Source organism: Falco cherrug, chromosome 6, assembly GCF_023634085.1.
Source record: "Falco cherrug isolate bFalChe1 chromosome 6, bFalChe1.pri, whole genome shotgun sequence".
In the NCBI taxonomy this organism is placed as follows: Eukaryota; Metazoa; Chordata; class Aves; order Falconiformes; family Falconidae; genus Falco; species Falco cherrug.
Window position 1 is genome coordinate 42,646,858 of NC_073702.1, and position 19,548 is coordinate 42,666,405.

General features: G+C 43.0%; 1 protein-coding gene across 3 annotated transcripts; it reads left to right on the forward strand.

The window, feature by feature from the left end:
• The first annotated feature begins 1,352 nt into the window (after positions 1 to 1,352).
• Positions 1,353 to 17,862, forward strand: STX11 (syntaxin 11). Of its 3 annotated transcripts, XM_055714624.1 has the most exons (3): positions 1,385 to 1,508; positions 11,209 to 11,441; positions 14,788 to 17,862. In XM_055714624.1, exons 2-3 carry the CDS (start codon positions 11,318 to 11,320, stop codon positions 15,657 to 15,659), a joined length of 996 nt encoding a protein of 331 aa, XP_055570599.1. In that variant the 5' UTR covers positions 1,385 to 1,508; positions 11,209 to 11,317; the 3' UTR covers positions 15,660 to 17,862. The 3 variants fall into 3 exon arrangements, with proteins under 3 accessions (XP_055570600.1, XP_055570599.1, XP_014138597.1); XM_055714625.1 differs by lacking the exon at positions 11,209 to 11,441 and having other exon boundaries at positions 1,353 to 1,508; XM_014283122.3 differs by lacking the exon at positions 1,385 to 1,508 and having other exon boundaries at positions 11,287 to 11,451.
• The last annotated feature ends 1,686 nt before the right edge of the window (positions 17,863 to 19,548 follow it).

Here is a 19,548-nt window from a genome sequence, read left to right on the forward strand (position 1 = left end):
AAATCCCAGCAAAGACTCCACATGGAAGAACCCTGCAGTACAGTCCTGAATTTTTCAAGGAGAAAGAGCTGTCAGATATATTTTTAACTGACTGTTAAACCTCAAGTATTTACGTATTGCTTAAGGGTTTTTTTTTCTGACACAACAACAGCATAGAAAATAAGGAGGGAATAGGCTTCCTACATCTCTGCAACTGTCTCCATCATGACAGAGTTTTCTTTCGGCACACCCAGGATGGGACTGATGCAATGTAAAAAAAAAAAAATTGGAGCCTTATTATAGCTGACAGCGGCTCAGGAAAGCACAGTTGCTCTTTCATCTCCCACTTGGCACTAAGAAAAAAGTAACTTCAGATTCAAATTATTGCCAGCTTTTGTGGTGAAAGGGAGAAAAAAATAGACCCAAAGAAATGTCCAAGATGTTAAAGAAAAGAAAAAAACTTCCTATCTCAGAAAGACATGAACAACCTCTCTAACTACTTGTGTGACTTATTAATGTGTATTATTATTGTGTATTAACAATGTGTGATCAACGTTTTGTTGTTTGTTTTTTTTGGAGGGTGTTTTGTTGTTTGCTTAGGGGGGTTGTTTGTTTGGTTTTGGTGGGGTTTTATTTTCAGTTAGAATGATGGGGAAGGTGGTGGGTTTTTTCCCCAGGAATGGTCAAAGTTATCAGAGTCGAAGTCACCAGCCAAACCCGGGCTAACTTTGACCCTTCCCCCGAAGCACGGCGCAGAGCGCTCCTTCTCTTGCCCACGCGAAGCAGCAGCCATTTGTCCGAATGACGTTCCCTGCAGCTCCTCTGACGCCCCACTTCGTCACGCACGTCTCGAGCCGGCAGGACGGGTCGGGCGCCGCTGCATCACGCAGCGGGGGATGGGGCGGGACGGGACGGGACGGGACGAGGAGGTGCTCGGGGCGGCGCCTGGCCCCGGCTCGCTCCGCAGGCGCCCGCCCGCCCCCTCGGTTTTAGCTCCCCGTCCGTCCGGGGCCTCCCCGCCTGCACCCCGCCCCGCCCCCTCACCCCCTCGCGGCCGGGCGGCGGGCATCGGAAAGCCCCCGCTTCCCGCGACGAGGCGAGGGCAGGAAAGGGCAGGGGGGTCCATGGGGACGGCGGCAAAGATACGGGCAACCGCAGCCCACCCACGTTTCCCAGCACCGTCGGGGCGGGCTTTCCCCCCGCTGGGAAGTGCGAGCCGAGCGCCGCCGCGAGGGGACGGGGAAGGCTGAGGAGGAGGAGGAGGAGGAAGGGGACACGGCGCACGCCGCCCCTCCATCCGCCCCTCGACGGCCGCGATGCCAGCCCGCCAGGGGCGGGGCGCCGTTATGCAAATCACCCCCTGCGCAGCCAATAGGCGGGTGACCGGGCGGCGGGGGCGGGACCGGGACCTCCGCGGGGACTAGCGCTTGCCTCGACGGCGGGGGCGCCGCGGCGGCAGCGGCACCGCGGGGAGCAGCGCCGGGGAGCAGCCGGGCCGGGGCCGGCCGGGCCGTTCTGCCCTGCCCGGGGTGAGTACTTGCCGGGATGGGGGAGGACGAGCCGGCGCTTTCCTCGGGGGCCGGGCCGGGCTGGGCTGGGCCAGGCTGGGCCGGGCTGGGCTGGGCTGGGCTCCTTCACCCTGGGCACGACGGCGGCGGCAGAGAGCCGGTGTCAGCTCCCGGGACGGGAGTCCTGCCGTATCCCCGAGCAGCGCTTAGCATGAGCTGGAGTCCCCGAGCGCCGGGCGGAGGGCAGCGCCATCCCTGCCGCCCCGTCCCCTGCCTTCGGGGTGAGTCCCGGTGCGTGCCCGCAGCGCGGCAAGGCGGCAGGAGCCGCGGGGCTTTCTGCAGAGGCAGAAGAGACGGCAGGGGATGGCCACCTGGGATGGCCACCGGGCTTTCGGGTCCGGAGGTGCCTTGGCTGCCTTCGGGTAGCTCTGGTCCGTCAAAAGGGGCAGCTGGGTTTTGCACAGGACGAGGGAAAACCAGAGGTGCTTTCAAATATGGAGTCTCCTCGTCCAGTCCCAACAGGTGTCTGCGTTTCTAGCTGCCTTGTTTCTCTGGCTTAATGAGTATTAAAATTTCATTCATAGTGCTTATATGTGGTTATGAATACACTCTTGTGTGGTTACAAAGAGCTCCAGAGCAGATTTTGTAGAAAATTTGGTTTATATGCTTATAATAGCTTTTAGTCCTTTCTTGGGCATCATCGTGGCCAGATCTGCGAGTGGGTGCAAAAGTTGGCATTCTTTGATTGCTTCCTATTAACTGATACTCATTTTCTTTCCTGCCAAGAAGAGCTGGTACTCGTGTAGGTCTGAGATAACTGCATGTAACTCTATGATAGCAGGAAAGGAAATGACTAGAAGAGTAACACCGGCCTAAACCGGACATTCACACTTCTTGTTCCTGTTCTTTAGATGGTATTTTAGGAACCGTTTTCTAAGCTGTCATGGATCAAAATGGCAACATATGACTTTGTAAGATGAGTATGAAGTTTAAAGGGTATTGCTTTCTTACCAGTGCTGTTACTTGCTATGTAAATAGTTTTATATGGAAGTGTTGAGACTACAGGATGAGCCAAACATTTTTTTATTCAGAAAAGACCAAAGGATTAACAGACAAACAGACTAAAAGTCATCCTTAAGAAAGAATGGTTGAGATGCCCAACACTTCTGATGACTTTTTTCTTTTTTTTCACTGACTGCTTTGTATGACCACTGCTCTGAAACTGAAATGGCACATGAAGTCACATGGCAAATGTATCTGGTGTTTTGGCTGAAACTAAAACTGCAAGTTAAACCCTGTTGTCATGAGAAATCTTCATGAAGAACTACATAAGATCTGTTGAGGCATTAAAATGGGGCCTGCAGATAAACATGATGCTATGGAATACAACTGCATATTATATCACAGCCTTGGAAATTTTTGACGCTGTGGGATTCTGACAGCTTCCATTATATTATAACAGTAACCAAGATCTGCTCCAAAAGGAGAAATGGTAGTTGCCACTGGTGCAGAAATAACAGAGAGGGAAAAGAATCTGCTGGGTGAAGAGTCTCAACCAAATTGCTCCCCAGCGCAGGCAGTGGGCCTGCGCTCACCTGTGCTGGACACACGGCAAGACTGTGAGCAAGGGCACTGAACAAATCATGGAAATACAGGGCCATGGGGAGAGTGTCAGACGTTACCTAATCCATTTGGTGCATTGTAGCAGTGCTTCTAAACCAGACCTGAGAGTGGTTTCTGTAGCCTCTCTCTGTCCCCTGAGGAAGAGAGTCCCGCAGTACTTCCTCAGATAAATGGTCTGATTTTCAGCTGGGCACAGCCAGTTCAACATAGATCTCATGTGTGAAACAAATTGATTACTTCATGTGTCTCCAGTGTTGACACAGGGAACAAAGTGATCATTTCTCTTTTTATAAACTCCTTTTATAAATTTCAGTGCTGTCTCTCCCTCTCTGGTCTTCTTCATGATGAACACAATTTGTTTAACTGCTCTTCTTCCAGGGCTGTATTTTCTAAACCTTTTGGAGACAATGCCCAGTATGCTGCAACTATCTTAGTGTGATAAGCAGTGCAGGATGTACTGTTCCAGCTGAGGCCTTACCTATGCCAAGTAGAGTAAAACCAGTCCTTCCCATGCCATCTCTCATATAAGACACCAGTGTTTTTACAACGGCATTATATTGTGAACTTGATTTTTAGCTTGCAGTCTGCTACAACCTCACTAATACTTTCCTGCTACCAGACTAGGTGTGCCCTACTTTCTATCTGTGCAAACAATTTCTTCTAAATGTACCATACCAGGCTCATCCCAATTAAATTTCATTTTATTTTTGTTAGTACTTCTCTTTCTTGCCAAGATCATCTTAAATTCCATCATTTCTTCTCCCTTCCACCACCAAAAGCTCGCTTCCACTCCCAGTTCAGTGTCTCCTGGAGCCTCTATAGGTTCACATTTGCTTCCACTCTCCAAGGTGCTAATGGAAAATACGGATGACCTCTGTGACAGACACCCACCATAATGTTGGCATATTCAAAACCAGTTCTGATGGTGAAAAGGCAACTGCTGTGTCAAGTATGAAGGTGCTGGATGAGACACTTCCCATTACCTTTTATTTGGCCCATGGATTGCCTTTGACTCTTTGGTCATCCCCATAGTGCAGGGATGACAAAGCTCAGTGCAGAAATTACTGAGGCAATGTTGATTTCATCCAATAAACTCATCTCAGCACCAAATGAGGGGTTACCACTTTCATGCAGTTTTGCAGAAAAGGTATTTCTGGTTACACTTGCATTTTGGGGTGGTCCCCATGTGAGGCATCTCTGGTGAGGAACATCATTCCTCAGGAGTGGTGGCATTGCTCCTGCCTAAGGCTGGCTCCTGGGAACCTCCTTTTGGGGAGTGGAGGGGGGCTCCGCAGGAGGGAAGCAATGAAGTTCAGTCTCTACATCTGTCTTGATAGCTTTTGCTGATTGTGTCAAGCATCTTGATATCTCATCTAGCCTATCACACAAAGTGTTTGGCACTTCTCATCTAGACCATATTTCTGTAGTTTATCACAGGGAGAATGACTTGTCACATATCTTGACTTCAGAAGCTTATCACACATACAGCTTTTGCTTGATCTAGTATGACAGTTAACCTGTTAATTCCCAAGATTATTCTTGATAAATTCACATTCACAAAACCCAAGAAAATACAAGAACACTCCAGCTTTTCCTGCTGTGCCTTTCCTTTGTGCCGTCTTCGTGTTAGTGACAAATCACTTATTTTTGAAAGCAACAATAAAGCTTGCTTGAGCTTTGGGTATGCCCAGTCAGGACCAGATTCTCTGAGTACCGCTGACCAGTGTGTCCCTAATCACATCTATATCTTATCTCAGCTTCACTGATACTTTGAGCGGACCTGTGAGCACCCATGGGCTGCTAAGTAGTGCAGAGTAATTGCCGTAAAGCCTGCCAGGCCTGACGTGTCCTGGGCCTGAGGCTGTGGGTATGCATGTGTGGCTGCAGGGGTTATTTCTTGACTGAAACTTTTGGTCAAGTTACAGTTGTGCAGATTTTGCAGTAGGATCCAGAAATGAGCCTCATGTGTACTGGCCCACAGGAACAATTACCAGTAAAACACCCTGTATTTAACCTTAAAGGGGTTTTAAAAAATAAAGAGTGCTTGATCTCAGATTGTAACACTATATTACAAGCCTTAAATACATGTGCGTTTTAAAAAGCAATGCTGTAGTGCTAATTCAAAAATGTCTGTAGAACATGTTGCTTCTGACTGATGATCACATGCAACCTCATATTTCTACTCAGATGCCAACATAATGTCTTAATCACTTATAAATACCACTGTGTGGTAACAATAGTAGTTATATAAATGTGGTATGCACATAGCTATTTCTCTGAGCCAATGTGTTTCAGGGAAGCAGAGGTGATTAATAAGATAATGTATACACTCACGGCACTGTAGTGACAGTGCTACCTGTGAGCGCGTCGTCTGATTTCCTTGCACAGTGACGCGTAAAGATGCTGAGCTGTAGTAATTGCCAAGAAATGCATGGATGAGTGTCTCACTGTTTATGTTAGTGCTATGGTATGGCTCTGTCTTAACTATTTGCTAAGCCCATGGAGGTACAGTTCCACTGTCTCCATCCAAGCCAGTTTTACCTGAAGAGCTCAGTGTTGTCTATGGCAGGAGGAATGGGCACGCTGCAGCAGTCAGCCTACAGCGTACTGCGTGTACTGGAAAACACTGAATGGAGAGCGATGGTGGGATTGTTTTTCTTCCCCTTGAATAAAATACAATCCTGTGCATGTTCATCTACTCTTTGTAATGGTGCTCTGTTTTTAGAAAGCTGTGCACATTAAAACTGATTGGAATCGTCTCACAGGTCTCAAGGATTCCAAGGATTTAGCAGGTTTTCAATATCTACAGTTGCTGACTATATATTCTGTTTCTAGCATCCTTAGGAAAAGGAAGTAGCTAAATCTGGGGGTGCATTAGTCTTTCCTGTCCTTAATTTCCATTTCTATACAGAAACATGATGAATTGATGACTGCTGGAGAGAGTTCCCAATTTGGGAGGGGGTTCAAACAACGCTGGTGGAGACTTAACACTTTTCAATGGGCCATGTAGTGAAGATGGAGACACTTTTTTTGCCTGCAGCCCTGGTACAGCATAAACACACACACCCAGCCAAACAAAACCAAATTTAGTTACAATTGCTCATTAGTGTGACCTGTGAGAAAAATGTTAAGAGGAGATACTGAGAATCCATTTTATCATCTATCCAGGATTCAAAATTTGTCAGTGGTGATGCACAGCTCTACAGTGAAAATTTGGACAACCCAGTTGTCATGGTTTAACCCCAGATGGCAACTAAGCACCACACAGCCCCTTGCTCACTCCATCAGTGGGATGGGGGAGAGAATCAGAAGGGTAAAAGTGATAAAAAACATGGTTTGAGATAAAGACAGTTTCACAGGTAAAGCAAAAGCCATGAATACAAGCAAAGCAAAACAAGGAATTCATTCACCACTTCCTATCAGCAGAGCCGGGCTCCATCACATGTAACCGTTGCTTGGGAAGACAAACACCATCACTCCGAACATCCCTCCCCTTCCTTCTTTTTCCTCCAGCTTCACATGCTGAGTGTGACGTCCTATGGTATGGAATTTCCCTTGGGTCAGTTGGGGTCAGCTGCCCCTGCTGTGTCCCCTCCCATCTTCTCAGGCATCCCCAGCCTCCTCGCTGGTGGGATTGGGTGAGAGCACAAAAGTCCCTGGCTCTGTGTGAGCCCTGCTCAGCAGTAATGAATATACCCCTGTATTATCAACACACAGTAATTATCAATTACTTCCAGCACAAATCCAAAACACGGCACTGTATTTAGTTACTAAGAAAATTAACCTTAACCCAGCTAAAATCAGGACAGTAGTAGCAGTAGCAGCAGACAAACAATAGTAGTCAACCTATGTACAACAAGCTGCCTTCTCCAATGCAAGGATGTTTAATTAGCATGTGCTACTGTGCAGTAACAAGTTAAGACTTCAGGGTTTTTTTGTCAGTCTTACCATAAATATGCAAAAAATGCAATGCATGCTATGTGTGCATGTAATACGTACCAGCAGCTTCTCCTGTTTCTGATACTAATGTCTGGAAAACCTGATAACCAGTCTATGGAAAACACCAGGTTGGTTAACCTTACTGAATACATCTGGGAAGTATGAGATGCACCCTGGATCCTTGAACTTATAATATGCTGTTGTACCAAAACTGAGAGTTACTTTATGTTGAAGAGATTGAATGCTGGTAAAGAAACAGGGATAGGTCAAAGCAGAACCTCCAAAGCTATCAGTATTCGAGAAATTATTGCCTTATTACTTTGAGTTAGAGGCAACAAACTATTTGAATTTTACTTCTTTTTTCCCCCTAGGCCTTTCATAGCCTTTATGGTAGGAAAGGAAACAGGGGAGACTTGGAGATTCTGACGACTGCAGAAATAGCCTGCAAAGAATGGAGCCATCCCTACTTCTCTGAATGCGTTGGCTTGTAATAAGTAACTTGTTCTGGTGCAAATGGAGAAGCTGACACTTCAGGCAAGCTTTTGGGAAAAAAAACCCTGCTCTGAGACATTTGCAACTGCATACACTTCTCACTAGGATGACATTCTGCTGTAAGTGGGCTTTGACTACAAAATGAAGTAGTTAGTGTCTGATAGCCTTCAGATACATTTGCAGCTTTTTGCTGGATTTCTGTAGCTTTATAACTGGTGTTCTATGTTAACATATGTATTTTCAATCCTGAATACATTTTGTTTATTTTTAAACATTGCCCAATCCAAGAAACTCCAGAAAAGACAACTTCCTCTCAGTGAGGCGACAAAAAGATTTCAAAATGTTGATCTCTGTCATAGTTGTTAATATTGAAGTTAATATACAGGTACGATCTTAAAACAGCTCCAGAAGGCAAACTGTCCTAGTCATTAGATTATGATTTTTGGTGTTTCCTCAAGCTCTTGTAGACAAGAAGCAAGAAAAAAGAGGAGTGATTTGAGAAATTCAAGCTTGCTGTTCCACCAGTGATGGACATGACTGGGGAGACAGGGGATTTGGTCTGAAAAGATGACTAACACTCTGCTATGAGTCAACTTGAAGCTCTTTTGGAAAGAGGAAAACCTATTGTAAATAATAGTCTGTTTTCCACGTTAATTAATATGTCAAATCTATTTTTGGACAACATATAGGAAGCCAAGTTATTAAATCTGGTCTAAGACAGTTGTTTCCAAAATGGAAAGATACTAGAAAATTATGGTTGAATCTGGGACTCCAACTCTTAAATGAAAGGCTTTGGCTGCATTTAACACTTCTTTTACCTATATGTGACTTGCAATTTTATGCAATAGTACACTGTTTGCCTTGGAGTGTGTTCAACTCCACCAGTCCGCCTGGGTTTCCATCAGTACTGCACCTTCTACAAGCAGTATGGGAAGTTACTGGAATGTGCTGACGCACACTTGGCTATGAAGTTATTCTGCATAGGAGCATGTTATTTCCTAATTGCTCACCACTTGTTTCTTGGGTCACATCTACTGTGTGTCATGCAACCAAAAGCACATGTCATTCTGAGACAGGATGAGCCACGTGGGTTCACAGTGGAGCACAAAAGGACTTTTACCTTCTGAAGGAGAGGAACTGTTGATAAAAATTATTTTTAACTGGCCTTTTTTTGAAATATCTGTTGTTCCTCAAATAGGCCACTTCAACTGAAGTAGAAGTTGCATCTTGTAAGGCCCTACCCAAGGCTGAAAAGATTACTGACTAGACTTCTGGTAATCCAGAAGCTGGTATTAACTAGCAGCTAGCTGCCTTTTATAAATGCTGTAAAAGAAAAAAATGTACACTGGGTTCCTTCCCAGCTGCTGGTGATGAAATATGGATGCTGTGCTGAAACCGCTGCTTTATTTTACCATTTGTCCCCACACTCAGTGATGTGGATATAAAAATGTTAAAGCTGAAATAAATAGAAGTGTGCAAGTCGTTTGTTTCTATAGGAGTAACTTTTCCTCCTTAAATTATTTCTACGTAGATAACAGGCCTCAGAACATTAGGGCAGATGGAAATATGCTGGGCAGGACTCCTATTTGTATGTATATGGGGCTAACGGAAAGGGGGCTTATGCATATGCACAGTTTTTGATTTTTGGAGTGGATTTCCTTTCCTCTCTGATATCCCATGTCATACAGAGCTGCGTGGGGCTGCAGCCTTATTGCAGCAGGACAGCTTGTGTCTTTCTCATGCATCGTGGGAAAGCTAGTCATCGTGGTGATGAATACCTAGAAGGAGCATGCTAACATGAAGAGATGTGTACTGAACGTGTCCTCAGCTGACTGTACTTGGTGGGTATCTGGCTTCAGAGCTGTAACCTCTGCAGTCAGTGCCTGGCCTCTGTTTCCTGTGTGTGCAAGCATGTGTTTGGGTGCACACACTGTGATGGACTGCAGAAGGAACTTGGTTTTTAGAAGGACAGGTTTATCTAGCCCAAAAATACAAACATGGAAGTAGATGTTCCAGTTTGAATATACACAGTATTTTAAAAGAAAATCAAACTGACAGCTGATGTATTAAAACACACACGCTTAGAAATAAGGTATTTATACTCTTGGGGCTGTTACTCCAGAGTATAGAGTAGTTGGTGCCTCGTTATTTTAACGTGCTAGATGTATCTTAAATAAACATGTGCAAGTGGTTGAATATATTTAGCACTCATGTTCAATTTAGCAAACTTTTGACCTAAAGCTGGGTACTAAACCAACTTAGACTGAAACTTTGGGGGTCTAATCCAGCCCCCCTCAAAACACAGGTAGTACAGGTTGCTGAGGGCCATGTCCAGTAGAGTTTTGAATATCTTCAAGGATGCAGATCCCAAAACTTCTCTGGGCACCTTTTCTAGTGTTTCTGAAAGGGGGTTTTTTGTTGCTTTGCCCCCTATCTACTATTTGGCTGGCTTTTCCCGTGTTTCTACTTGGGTCTGTTGCCTGTTGTGCTGTCGCTGTACATCTCCATGAAGGGTCTACCCTTGCATTATGCAGTTGGTGATAGCAAGAAGATCTCCCTTGGGCTTCCCGTTTTCCAGGCTGAATGTTCCCAGCTCGCTCAGACTCTCCTCATACATCAGGTGCTCCAGCACCTCTGACCATCTTGGTGGCCTCCCCTGGACTCACCCTAGTGTGTCCATGTCTCTTGTGCTGGGGAGCCCACTCCAGGGGTGGACTCTCAGGTGTCAGATGGGAGGGGTCACTTCCCTGGACCACTTTTGCTACTCTAGCAAATGTGTCGGAGTAAAACTGCTAAATTAAAAATTAGTAAATTAATTAAAAAACCAGCAAAAATGCTATTTCAGATGCTGTTGACCTCCTTTGCCACAAGGGTGCATTGCTGACTCATGTTCAACTTGGTGTCCACCGGCACACCAAGGTCTTTTTTCTGCAGAGTTGCTTTCCAGCCAGGGACACAACTTCTGCTGCTGCACCGGGCCCTATAATAAGGGAGATTGTCACTCATTTTAAAGAATGAGTGCTATGGCTATACCTAACTAGTAATGTACTATGTGTCAATATATTGCTGTTTCAATTACAAACAATGCTATCAACATGTAAGTAGATTCAAACTTCCATGAGTAAAACCAGCATCTGGTAAAGGATGTCAACTTTTCTAAATACTGATCTGTTAAGCTCAGTTTTTCAAATGGCTGACCCCATGTGCTCTCCCATGCTTATTTGTTCATTTGTTTCAACTCATTAGTGTCAGTTCTGTCCCTGACACTATCAAAGGAATGCTTGGAAGTTATTGTCCTCTCTTGGGAAGATCCGGTTCCCCTGTGTTTGAAATGGGAATCTGAAATGGGGAAACGCCTCTGCGGTGGTGTTGCATTCAAGCCTGCTGTTTTCCTTATGTAAAACTCATAAAATTTTGCCAAAATTGAGTGTGTTCCTTGCTGTGTTCCTTGAGCAAAAGGTGCTCAAGCAAGCTGAAATCTAAACATTTTTCTTGAACCTCGCAGGTCTCTCTGGCCAAGTATTGCAAGTGCTAACCTACAGAGTGATTGAGCATGCTCTGGCTTAAAGCTGAATCGGTGTTGTCAGCAATCTGAGGTGTTTGTGGCTTAACGGGATGCTGAAATACAGGGAGAAAGTAATTCTCTTCCCCTCCTCTGTCCTTCCAGGCACTGTATGAAGATAAGGATAAGCATCTTGAAAACATGAAGATGAAGTGTGAAGCAGGCTAGGTGATGCACTTTAGAAACAGAGAGAAAAAGACAGGAGTCAGGGAGAATGAAAGAAGATGTCAAAAAGACCCTGAAATTGCAGGACTCTGAAGTCAGGCTTGAAGTGGTGGCATCCACGGGTACAGGTTCTCAATGCAGAGTAAAAGATCCTAATGTTGACCACCTGGAATGTAAGTTTTGGTATGTAGTATCAAATAATGTAGGCTCTTAGAGCTAAGCAGTGGGAAACCGCAGGTTGAAGATTGTCATTGCAACTGTAATTTGCTCCTTCTGTTCACATTTAGAATTGGATTCTGCTGGATTTTCTGGCTCAGGGAGATGGTGGGTGATTCTGTACGTAGCATTGGAGACAAGCTTCTCACACGTAGCCTTGATCCATGTGTTCATTCACTCATGTCCAGCTTGTTACTTCGCGAACTTGCTCAGCCAAGTGCCCAAGGCTTGCAGCAGTGACCAAAGTCAGAGAGAGCTGACTTCTGAACATACCAGTACAGAGAACTGTGCTCCAGGTGTCTCAAGTGGGCATCATAACTCATCAAGAGTGATAGTGTTGTCCTTACTTACTCTGGGCTGGAATCTGTGGGTGGGGCTGTTAAGACCTGCTCTCCTTCCCCAAAGACTGTTACAAGTTTATGGAGCTTTCCAGGGACATCACAGGAGAAATCCCTGAGCACATGAACAGGAGCAACATAGTAAATGAGATACCTGTCCATGAACTGAAGGATGAATTATTAAATTTTACATTGTACAACTTATACAGACTGTGGGCAGAGACATGGTGGAAGTGGTAGGGCAGTGTTAAATTGCATGATCTTCCTGTGTGTAGGTAACATCATGGTGCAACCTGAGGTCTCATGTGACAGCACTTTACTCTTCTTTTAATGCTTGACTTTTTAACCTTTTGGATTGCATTAAAAAAAATTAGCCATACTTTTACAGAGACACTGTAGAATTTGAATACACATGAACTTAGCCCAGAATTAGTATATTCATGCTGTGAATTACTGTGTATTTGCTACTTCATTTTTTCCTATTTTTATTTTATGTAACACCTTAAAACAGTTGAGGGTGAGAAAGACAAATTGCAAGTTACACATTTGAGGGTAGGGGGAAGTAAGGCTAGACCTATTCCTACAAAATTAAGAGTTTATTATGCAAGAGCTCTTACTCAGTGTGGTTTTCTGTCAAGCACAAAAAATAAAATATAATTATTGCTGAACCAATTGTCAGTCTGCTGTCTGCGGAAGGCTGATGAAATTTAGTTTTTCTCAAATTCAAGGAATGGTAAGCACAAAGGCAACATAGTCCTGCACACACGTGATTTAGTTTACATGAATGGCACCTTGCTGCTGTGGATTGTCATTTCAAAGTCACAGAAAACATTGGTTGCTGTTTCCAAATGTAGATGCTAAGCACAAAAAGAATAAATTGCTGAACACAGCACATCAGTTCAAGGATCAGAGTGGAAGTGGGAGGATCATCAACTCCAGCCAGTAGGAGTCAGGAATGCAGTCAGGCAAGCAATGTGGCTGGTTTTCAGAGCCAGGTCTACATTTCAGGTGAAAAGCATCTCAGAAACAGTGATTAGAAGAGATCTAAATAATCCTGAGATTGCTAGATACCTTTGTTTGTTCCCTTTCCACCATGCTGCCTAGAAAATGGACTTCTATTTCCAGACAGGAGGGATAGATGTTTTCACTGTCTCAGTGTCACTAGGCAAACTTGGTCATACAGTTTTACAGCCAAGTAAACCTGACTTTTAAGCTGCACCACACTTCCCCCCCCCTTTCATATGGGGATTTTTCATCTTGATGTTGTGGCATGAGGTGAAAGTCTTGATTTTATCATTGCTAAGGGAGGAGGTGGAAAACCTGTCATTTCCTAAAGCGCCCTCTATATGATTGAGTTGAATCTATATGGCTTATGTTTTAAATTGAAATAATTATCTTAAGTGCAGAGATTCTGGAATGAAAGCTCTTCTCTCAGGATATTAATGTACTTTCTTGATCCACATTGCTTGTAAAAGAATTGCTTAAGTGGAAATTCACTTTTTTGCCCCAGTGTAAACGAGATCCTGATCAGGACATTTCTCAAGACCAGTATATACCCCCAATGAACTATACAAGCTCAAGAGGCTGTGTCTGTGATGGAACCTTGCCCATCTCCTCCCTAACATCTTTGACCCATCTAAAAATCCCATGAAACTTGAAGTTTTAATTCACATTAGATCTAGGCCTGTTATACTGGGTATGTACACATGCATTTTTTCTTAACCTGGCAATAACTGATGAATCTTTGAAGGACTGTGTTGTTCACAGTTGATAGCATACTTGTAAATTCTGTGAAGGTACTTCAGTTCCTGGCAAAACAAAAATTAATCCTCCAGACACAGAGATCAAGATGTCCTGCTTGGTGCTGCTTCTTATATTGGTTCTCTTTCTTATTAATTTAAATGAGGTCATGGGATATGCAGCTTTTGTGATGAGACATTTTCAGCTTCCTGCTTGCTGTAACACTTGGTGCAGGGCTCTTGCTGAAGCTTTCAGATTTCACTTTCTGCAAAGACACTAGGTCTAGAGTTTCAAGGAAACAACATACTTAAAGGAGATTTACGTTTTGTTACCACGTAACTGGTCTGTACAGATTACTCATTCTGTGGCTTTTTAATGAAATTTGTAGTTACGTACATCTGAGGCAAATGCATAGAAAACAGATCTTGATCTGTAACAATGGTGTTCCTTTATTCATTTAGTAGGATGCTTCCATCATAGAAAAAAGAGGGGTCAGATGGATGGTTTTACTTACAAAAAGTTGCTATCACTTCTTGTTTTGTTTGATGCCTGGTACACTATGGTTAATGATAACATGATAACATCAGGAGAGCACAAACTTGCTTCTTTTTTTTTTTTTTAAGTGTATCTTGATACTTTCGACACCATTTCTTGAAACTTTCCTTTCCCAGCTGTATTGGTAAATGCCATTTCTGTTTCAGAGAGGCTTCCTACTCCCAGGAAAAGCAAGCTTAGAATGACAGAGGACCCGTGACACTTGGAACGGTTGATGTAATGAAAGGGCAAGATCTATAGGAGATTTCTGTAGTGAGCAGCAGTGGAAAGCAGTCAGTTATTAACACGTCTATGCACACTGATTGTTGAAGGCTTCCTATCATTTGCCCAAAGACTGGCATTTTTGGGGGGTTGGTGATTGTGTTATTATTATTTTGGATTTGTCTTCAGGATTTGTTGTCCTCTTTCTTGCTCTTTTTTAGTTTCCAAGCTTTGTAGTTTCTAGAGGAGTGTTCTAGCAGCAGAGTTTTAGATCTGAGATCCATCATTGTATAAAATACTGTGTACATATTTAAATTAATAGTTATCTTTGATGTAGTTATCTATGTTGTAGTTATAGTTATGATGTCATTATAGTTATGATGTAGTTATTAGATAGGAACTTTCAACCCTTGTAAACCAATATTTTATTTACTTTAAACTCGTTTCCTCCTGTTCCTCTGTTTTACAGGCAGGATGAAAGACCGTCTAAATGAGCTACGTGAATTTGCCAGGTTACACAACCAACAGTTTTCTGATAGTGAGGATGGTGAAAATTCACCCCACGATGTTCTCCTTTATGAGACTGATTATGCCTTGGAAATTCTTCACAAAGACATAGAGAACATCCGGACAGAAAATGACCTCCTAAAAGAGGATGTCAAGCGGCTCAGAAAGCAAAACAGCCGCTTCCTTACTTCCATGCGCCGTCTTAGTAGCATCAAACGAGATACTAATTGTATTGCCAGAGACATCAAGGCCCGTGGAGAAAGCATCCACAGGAAACTCCAGATAATGAGAGATTTCAGTGAAGATGCAATAACAAAATACGGGGCTATGTCTGCCATCGCCAGGGTAGCGAAGAACCACTACGTTGACCTCATGCACGCATTTCAGGAAGCTATGTTTGAATACAATGCAGCAGAGATGGACCAACGGGAGAACTGCAAGATTCGCATTCAGAGGCAGCTAGAGATCATGGGCAAAGATGTTTCTGGCAACCAGATTGAGGAGATGATTGAGCAAGGCAAGTGGGATGTATTCTCTGAGAATCTCTTGTCAGATGTTAAGGGGGCTCGCTCAGCCTTGAATGAGATAGAAACACGTCATAAGGAGCTAGTGAAGTTAGAAGGTCGCATTAAGGAAGTTCATGAGCTTTTTCTGCAGGTGGCCCTGCTAGTGGAGGAACAGGCGGACACCTTTGATGTCATTGAAATAAATATGCAAAATGTCGAAGACTATGTAGGAGAAGCTAAAGAGCAAGTGAAGAAAGCTTTGGAATACAGAAGGAAACACCCCCTCAGAACAATCCTCTGTTGCTGCTTATCCTGTTGCAGAAGGTGACTATCCCACTGAAGCTGTCACAGACAGACTCGAATGTCTTCAGAATCAGGCGTTCTTTCCAGTGACTTCTCTGTAACGACAACCCCTATAAATGGGGGGGGCTGTTCTGCAGTTGGTTTTGTTCATTGCCTTTTTCCTAAATGTGTTGAAGGCTGTTCTATTTGAGTGATCCTAGAAATGCTGATAAAACTATTTTTCATCTATTTTTAATTGAAATGTATCTGTTGTTGTAACTAGAGGTGTAATAAGATCTCTGTAGTGATACTTGTTTCAGGTAGGCAAAAAAGAGGAATGAATGATGGGCTCTCATAACAGCCTAGGGAAGATGAGAAATTTCAAGAAGTAACTTTATTCTTATTTGTCAAAGTGAGGCTGCAGCCCTGCCACCTGGGGTGGCACAATACACCACAGAATCAGGAGGTTTCAATTTTAACTAGTTTGGAGCCGGCTTAATGTAAATACTTGAACAGATTTTTGCTCTGTTCATTTGACAAAATACTGAGCCTGTTAGCAGGAGCAGGACACAGAACTAGTTTCTATTTCAACTTGATTTCCACCTGTCATGAGTCTTTACAGACATATCTGCACCTTAAATGATAAAATGCACGTTTTGCTCCATTTGTGTGCAAGGAATTGCTTTTCTCCATTTTGAGTACCTGCAACTTTGTCAAGGTGACTAGAAGCACTGCAACGCTGAGGCATCTCACTGACTTTTAACTTGGGCCACTGTCTGTACTCTCAATTTCAAAACTGCCATGATTTCATGCTTCTAATACATTTTCCTGTCAATTAACACTTTAGCCAGAAGAGATGCATGCAGTGGCCTTCTGCAGAAGCACCCATAAGAAGACAACAGTTGGGGGGTCAAGAAAGCATTTTAGTCTCCTGTGCTGGCACATACAAGCAGTTTTAGTGGCAGGATTAATTATCTTGTCAGTAGACTTTTTATGTTTTTATAAGCATTGATTGAACATGGATTTTTTAATATCTATGTTAAATAACATGAAGGTTTGAATATATTAATATGCCATTTTACTGGTGTACAAACCCTACAACTTTTCTCCCATTATTATGAAATCCCCACCTGGGAAAGAAAACAGACCTATTTCTTTAGTACACCTGAAGAAGAAAGAAAACAATATGTGAATGTCATTTCAGTGTTCTTTTCAAGCTGAAAAGTAATCTCTCCTTATGTGTAAGGGGAATCTGCCCACAGTAGGTTTGGAATATGAGGAGGGAACAGAAAATTTGCAGCCCTGGAAACCACCGAGTGTTGTTGGTGAAACACGAATTCATAAGGTCTGGTGAGTGATTCTGGAGGTTTTCCAGCTATAGTATTTCTAGGTGGCTTCCTGATACACTGTGACCTATTGATATCCTTTGAATTAATGCAGGACATTTTTTCAGAAGTTAGTGACTTTTTTTAATGTCTGGTCCTATTTGTACCTATTTAAATAAATATATTTAAACATTTCAAGTATTTCGTATGTGGGAGTTTTCCTCAGGAGATGCACATGGACATCTTCCTGCACCGATCACAATGAAATTTTTCCCTTCTGATCTTTTGCACACTAATTTTATACGTGAAAAAGCACCCCAACATTTCTTACTATTTATATTGATATAACAAAACAGCAAAATACACTCAACTTCCAAGCTTTCATACCCTAGTGGGAAATGCTTCTTAGCCAGACAGACAGGATTTTTACACAATAGAACCTAAATGGATAACTTTTCTCAGAAAGTGAAAGTCTCTTTTGCTGAAGCACCTGTCTGTGATAACACGGAAGAGTGAGGAACAATAATCTTCTAAACTAGAAGATATTTTGATATTCTGTGATGATACCAGTATTACGCTTGCCTGAGGACGTCTCCAACAACCCAACAACTTCAAACCTGAAGTGGGAGAAAGGAGGGTGTTGAGCTGGCACCATTACTAGAGCTTTGGTGCTACTCAAGAAGACAGATCTGTAGGTACTGCCATTCAAGTCAACAGAACTGTGCATTTGTAGAGAAATACCCTCAACCTCCGAGGGTCAGCATGTGGGCGTTAATTAGTGAAGAATTAGATATGTATTTAGTTTTGTCTGCATATTCTTAGCACTCACCAATGCTTTTAGTTAAAATGCGTACATTTTTGTTGTTGGTTTCTTTTTTGCACATATGTATGTCTACAAATGGAATAAAAGATTTAATAAGAAAACCTGAAAGTGCAGAATGTTGTGCATTGAATCAGCAGCTTTTAATAGTTTCTTGTGTCGTCAAAGTTTAGCTTAAAAGATGCTGGACTAAACTCTGGGTTGGTGAAAGGAGATTAAACAATGCCTAAGAAAAAGTCCTCCTAATATTTGTTGCCACAGTAAATAAAATGTGCTGCATATTCAAATAGTCTTATCACATTTTTTCCTATAAAAACCATGAACAATTATTTTCATACATTCCAAGATGATTCTTTACTGCAATAAAAGATCAAATTTATTCTGCCTGTTCTAAGAGATCTTGATGGTTTCATTAGCAGATATGCAAAGCTTATATTCATATCTTCAGTCTGATTTGAGCCACAGGGAAAGAGAGTGAAAGCATGGAGAAAAGTTAACTGTAGACCCTCTCTCCTGACTTAAGGCTGTTACTGCAAAGAAGAAACTGAGAATTCTTGAAATACCAGCTTAAGACCCTTTAAAATTATTTTTAAGCTGCATTGTGGCTTAGACGCACTTAAGAAATTACTTCCAGTAACTGAGGAAATAATTTTCTTCCTTGCAAACATGTGTTCATTGCTTAATACCATGGGGGTTTTTCCTATCCTTCAGTTGTGTAAGAACTCCAATTTTGCCAGCCCATGAGCTTGCTTAGTCACAGTTAAACATGTTTGAAAAAAAACTGATCACACTGTAATTGCATCACAGGGTGGCTGGAAGAAGATGATAGAAGTAGCTTGATAATATGTTGACATACTAATAACAAGCTGCAGAACGGACATCTTCATGCTCACTAAGGAAAGATGCCTTTTCATTCTGAAAGTCACCATGACTCCTATGGAGATGTGCATACCACGTTCTATGGTTTTTTGGGGGTTTTTTTGTTTCTCTTCCCTCGTGGCATATCCTATAGCTGGGTTTGAGGGAGAAGTAGTTAAAAAGGGAGAGGGGCTGCTTTAGCTTTTAGGGTTGCTGTTACTTTGGTTTTGTTTCCTACCGAAAGCAGCAAAAGCTTCACACCCTGCGCCACCTCCCCCCCGCCCTGCCACCCCCCCCCCCCGCTGCCACCCCCACCCCACCCCCCGCCACCACAACCCCTCCACCCCCCCTGCCGTGAATTGCAGCCCTTTCTTAGGAGAAATGAGAACTGCTGACTAGGCATGCCTTGCTCCATCTAAAAATGTAAGAGAGTATTGCATAAATACAAAAGAGAAAAAAAAATCCCCTACTACAAAATATGTTTGGTATATAACAGTGAACTTCCGGGATATGTGTATGAGTCTCCATTTCGTCTTACAGGACTGTTCTTTTGAAACATGGGTTTAATTTTAGAGAAATGGGAGTGGGATGATTGCTACCTCAACGTGAAGGACCCAGACTATGGACACACTTGCACACTTGAGCAGGCATCTCTCTGGCATGTGTCCTGGGAGAAACTTCTCAAAGTAAAGGTACAGCTCTTCATTTAAGATGCAGGTATCTTTTTTCTGGAGGCTGAAATGAGTAGCTAAGATAAACTGCTGCTTTTCTAATCTAACCTGCATTAAGGATGTTTTAAATGCATAGTCCAAGTTGTATTTTATAATTTCTTGAAAACGATCCAGATATCTGAACCATGGGAGATATCTGGAATTGTTTTGAAAAAAAGAAGGAGTTATGTGTGCATGTGTTTATCTCTAGGAAATTATCAC

Bases quoted from the DNA above. Each gene is read 5' to 3' on its own strand.
- STX11 (XM_055714624.1), top strand. From the start codon at position 11,318: ATGAAAGAAGATGTCAAAAAGACCCTGAAATTGCAGGACTCTGAAGTC. The intron at 11,442-14,787 runs GTAAGTTTTGGT...TCTGTTTTACAG, and splicing joins TAATGTTGACCACCTGGAAT to GCAGGATGAAAGACCGTCTA.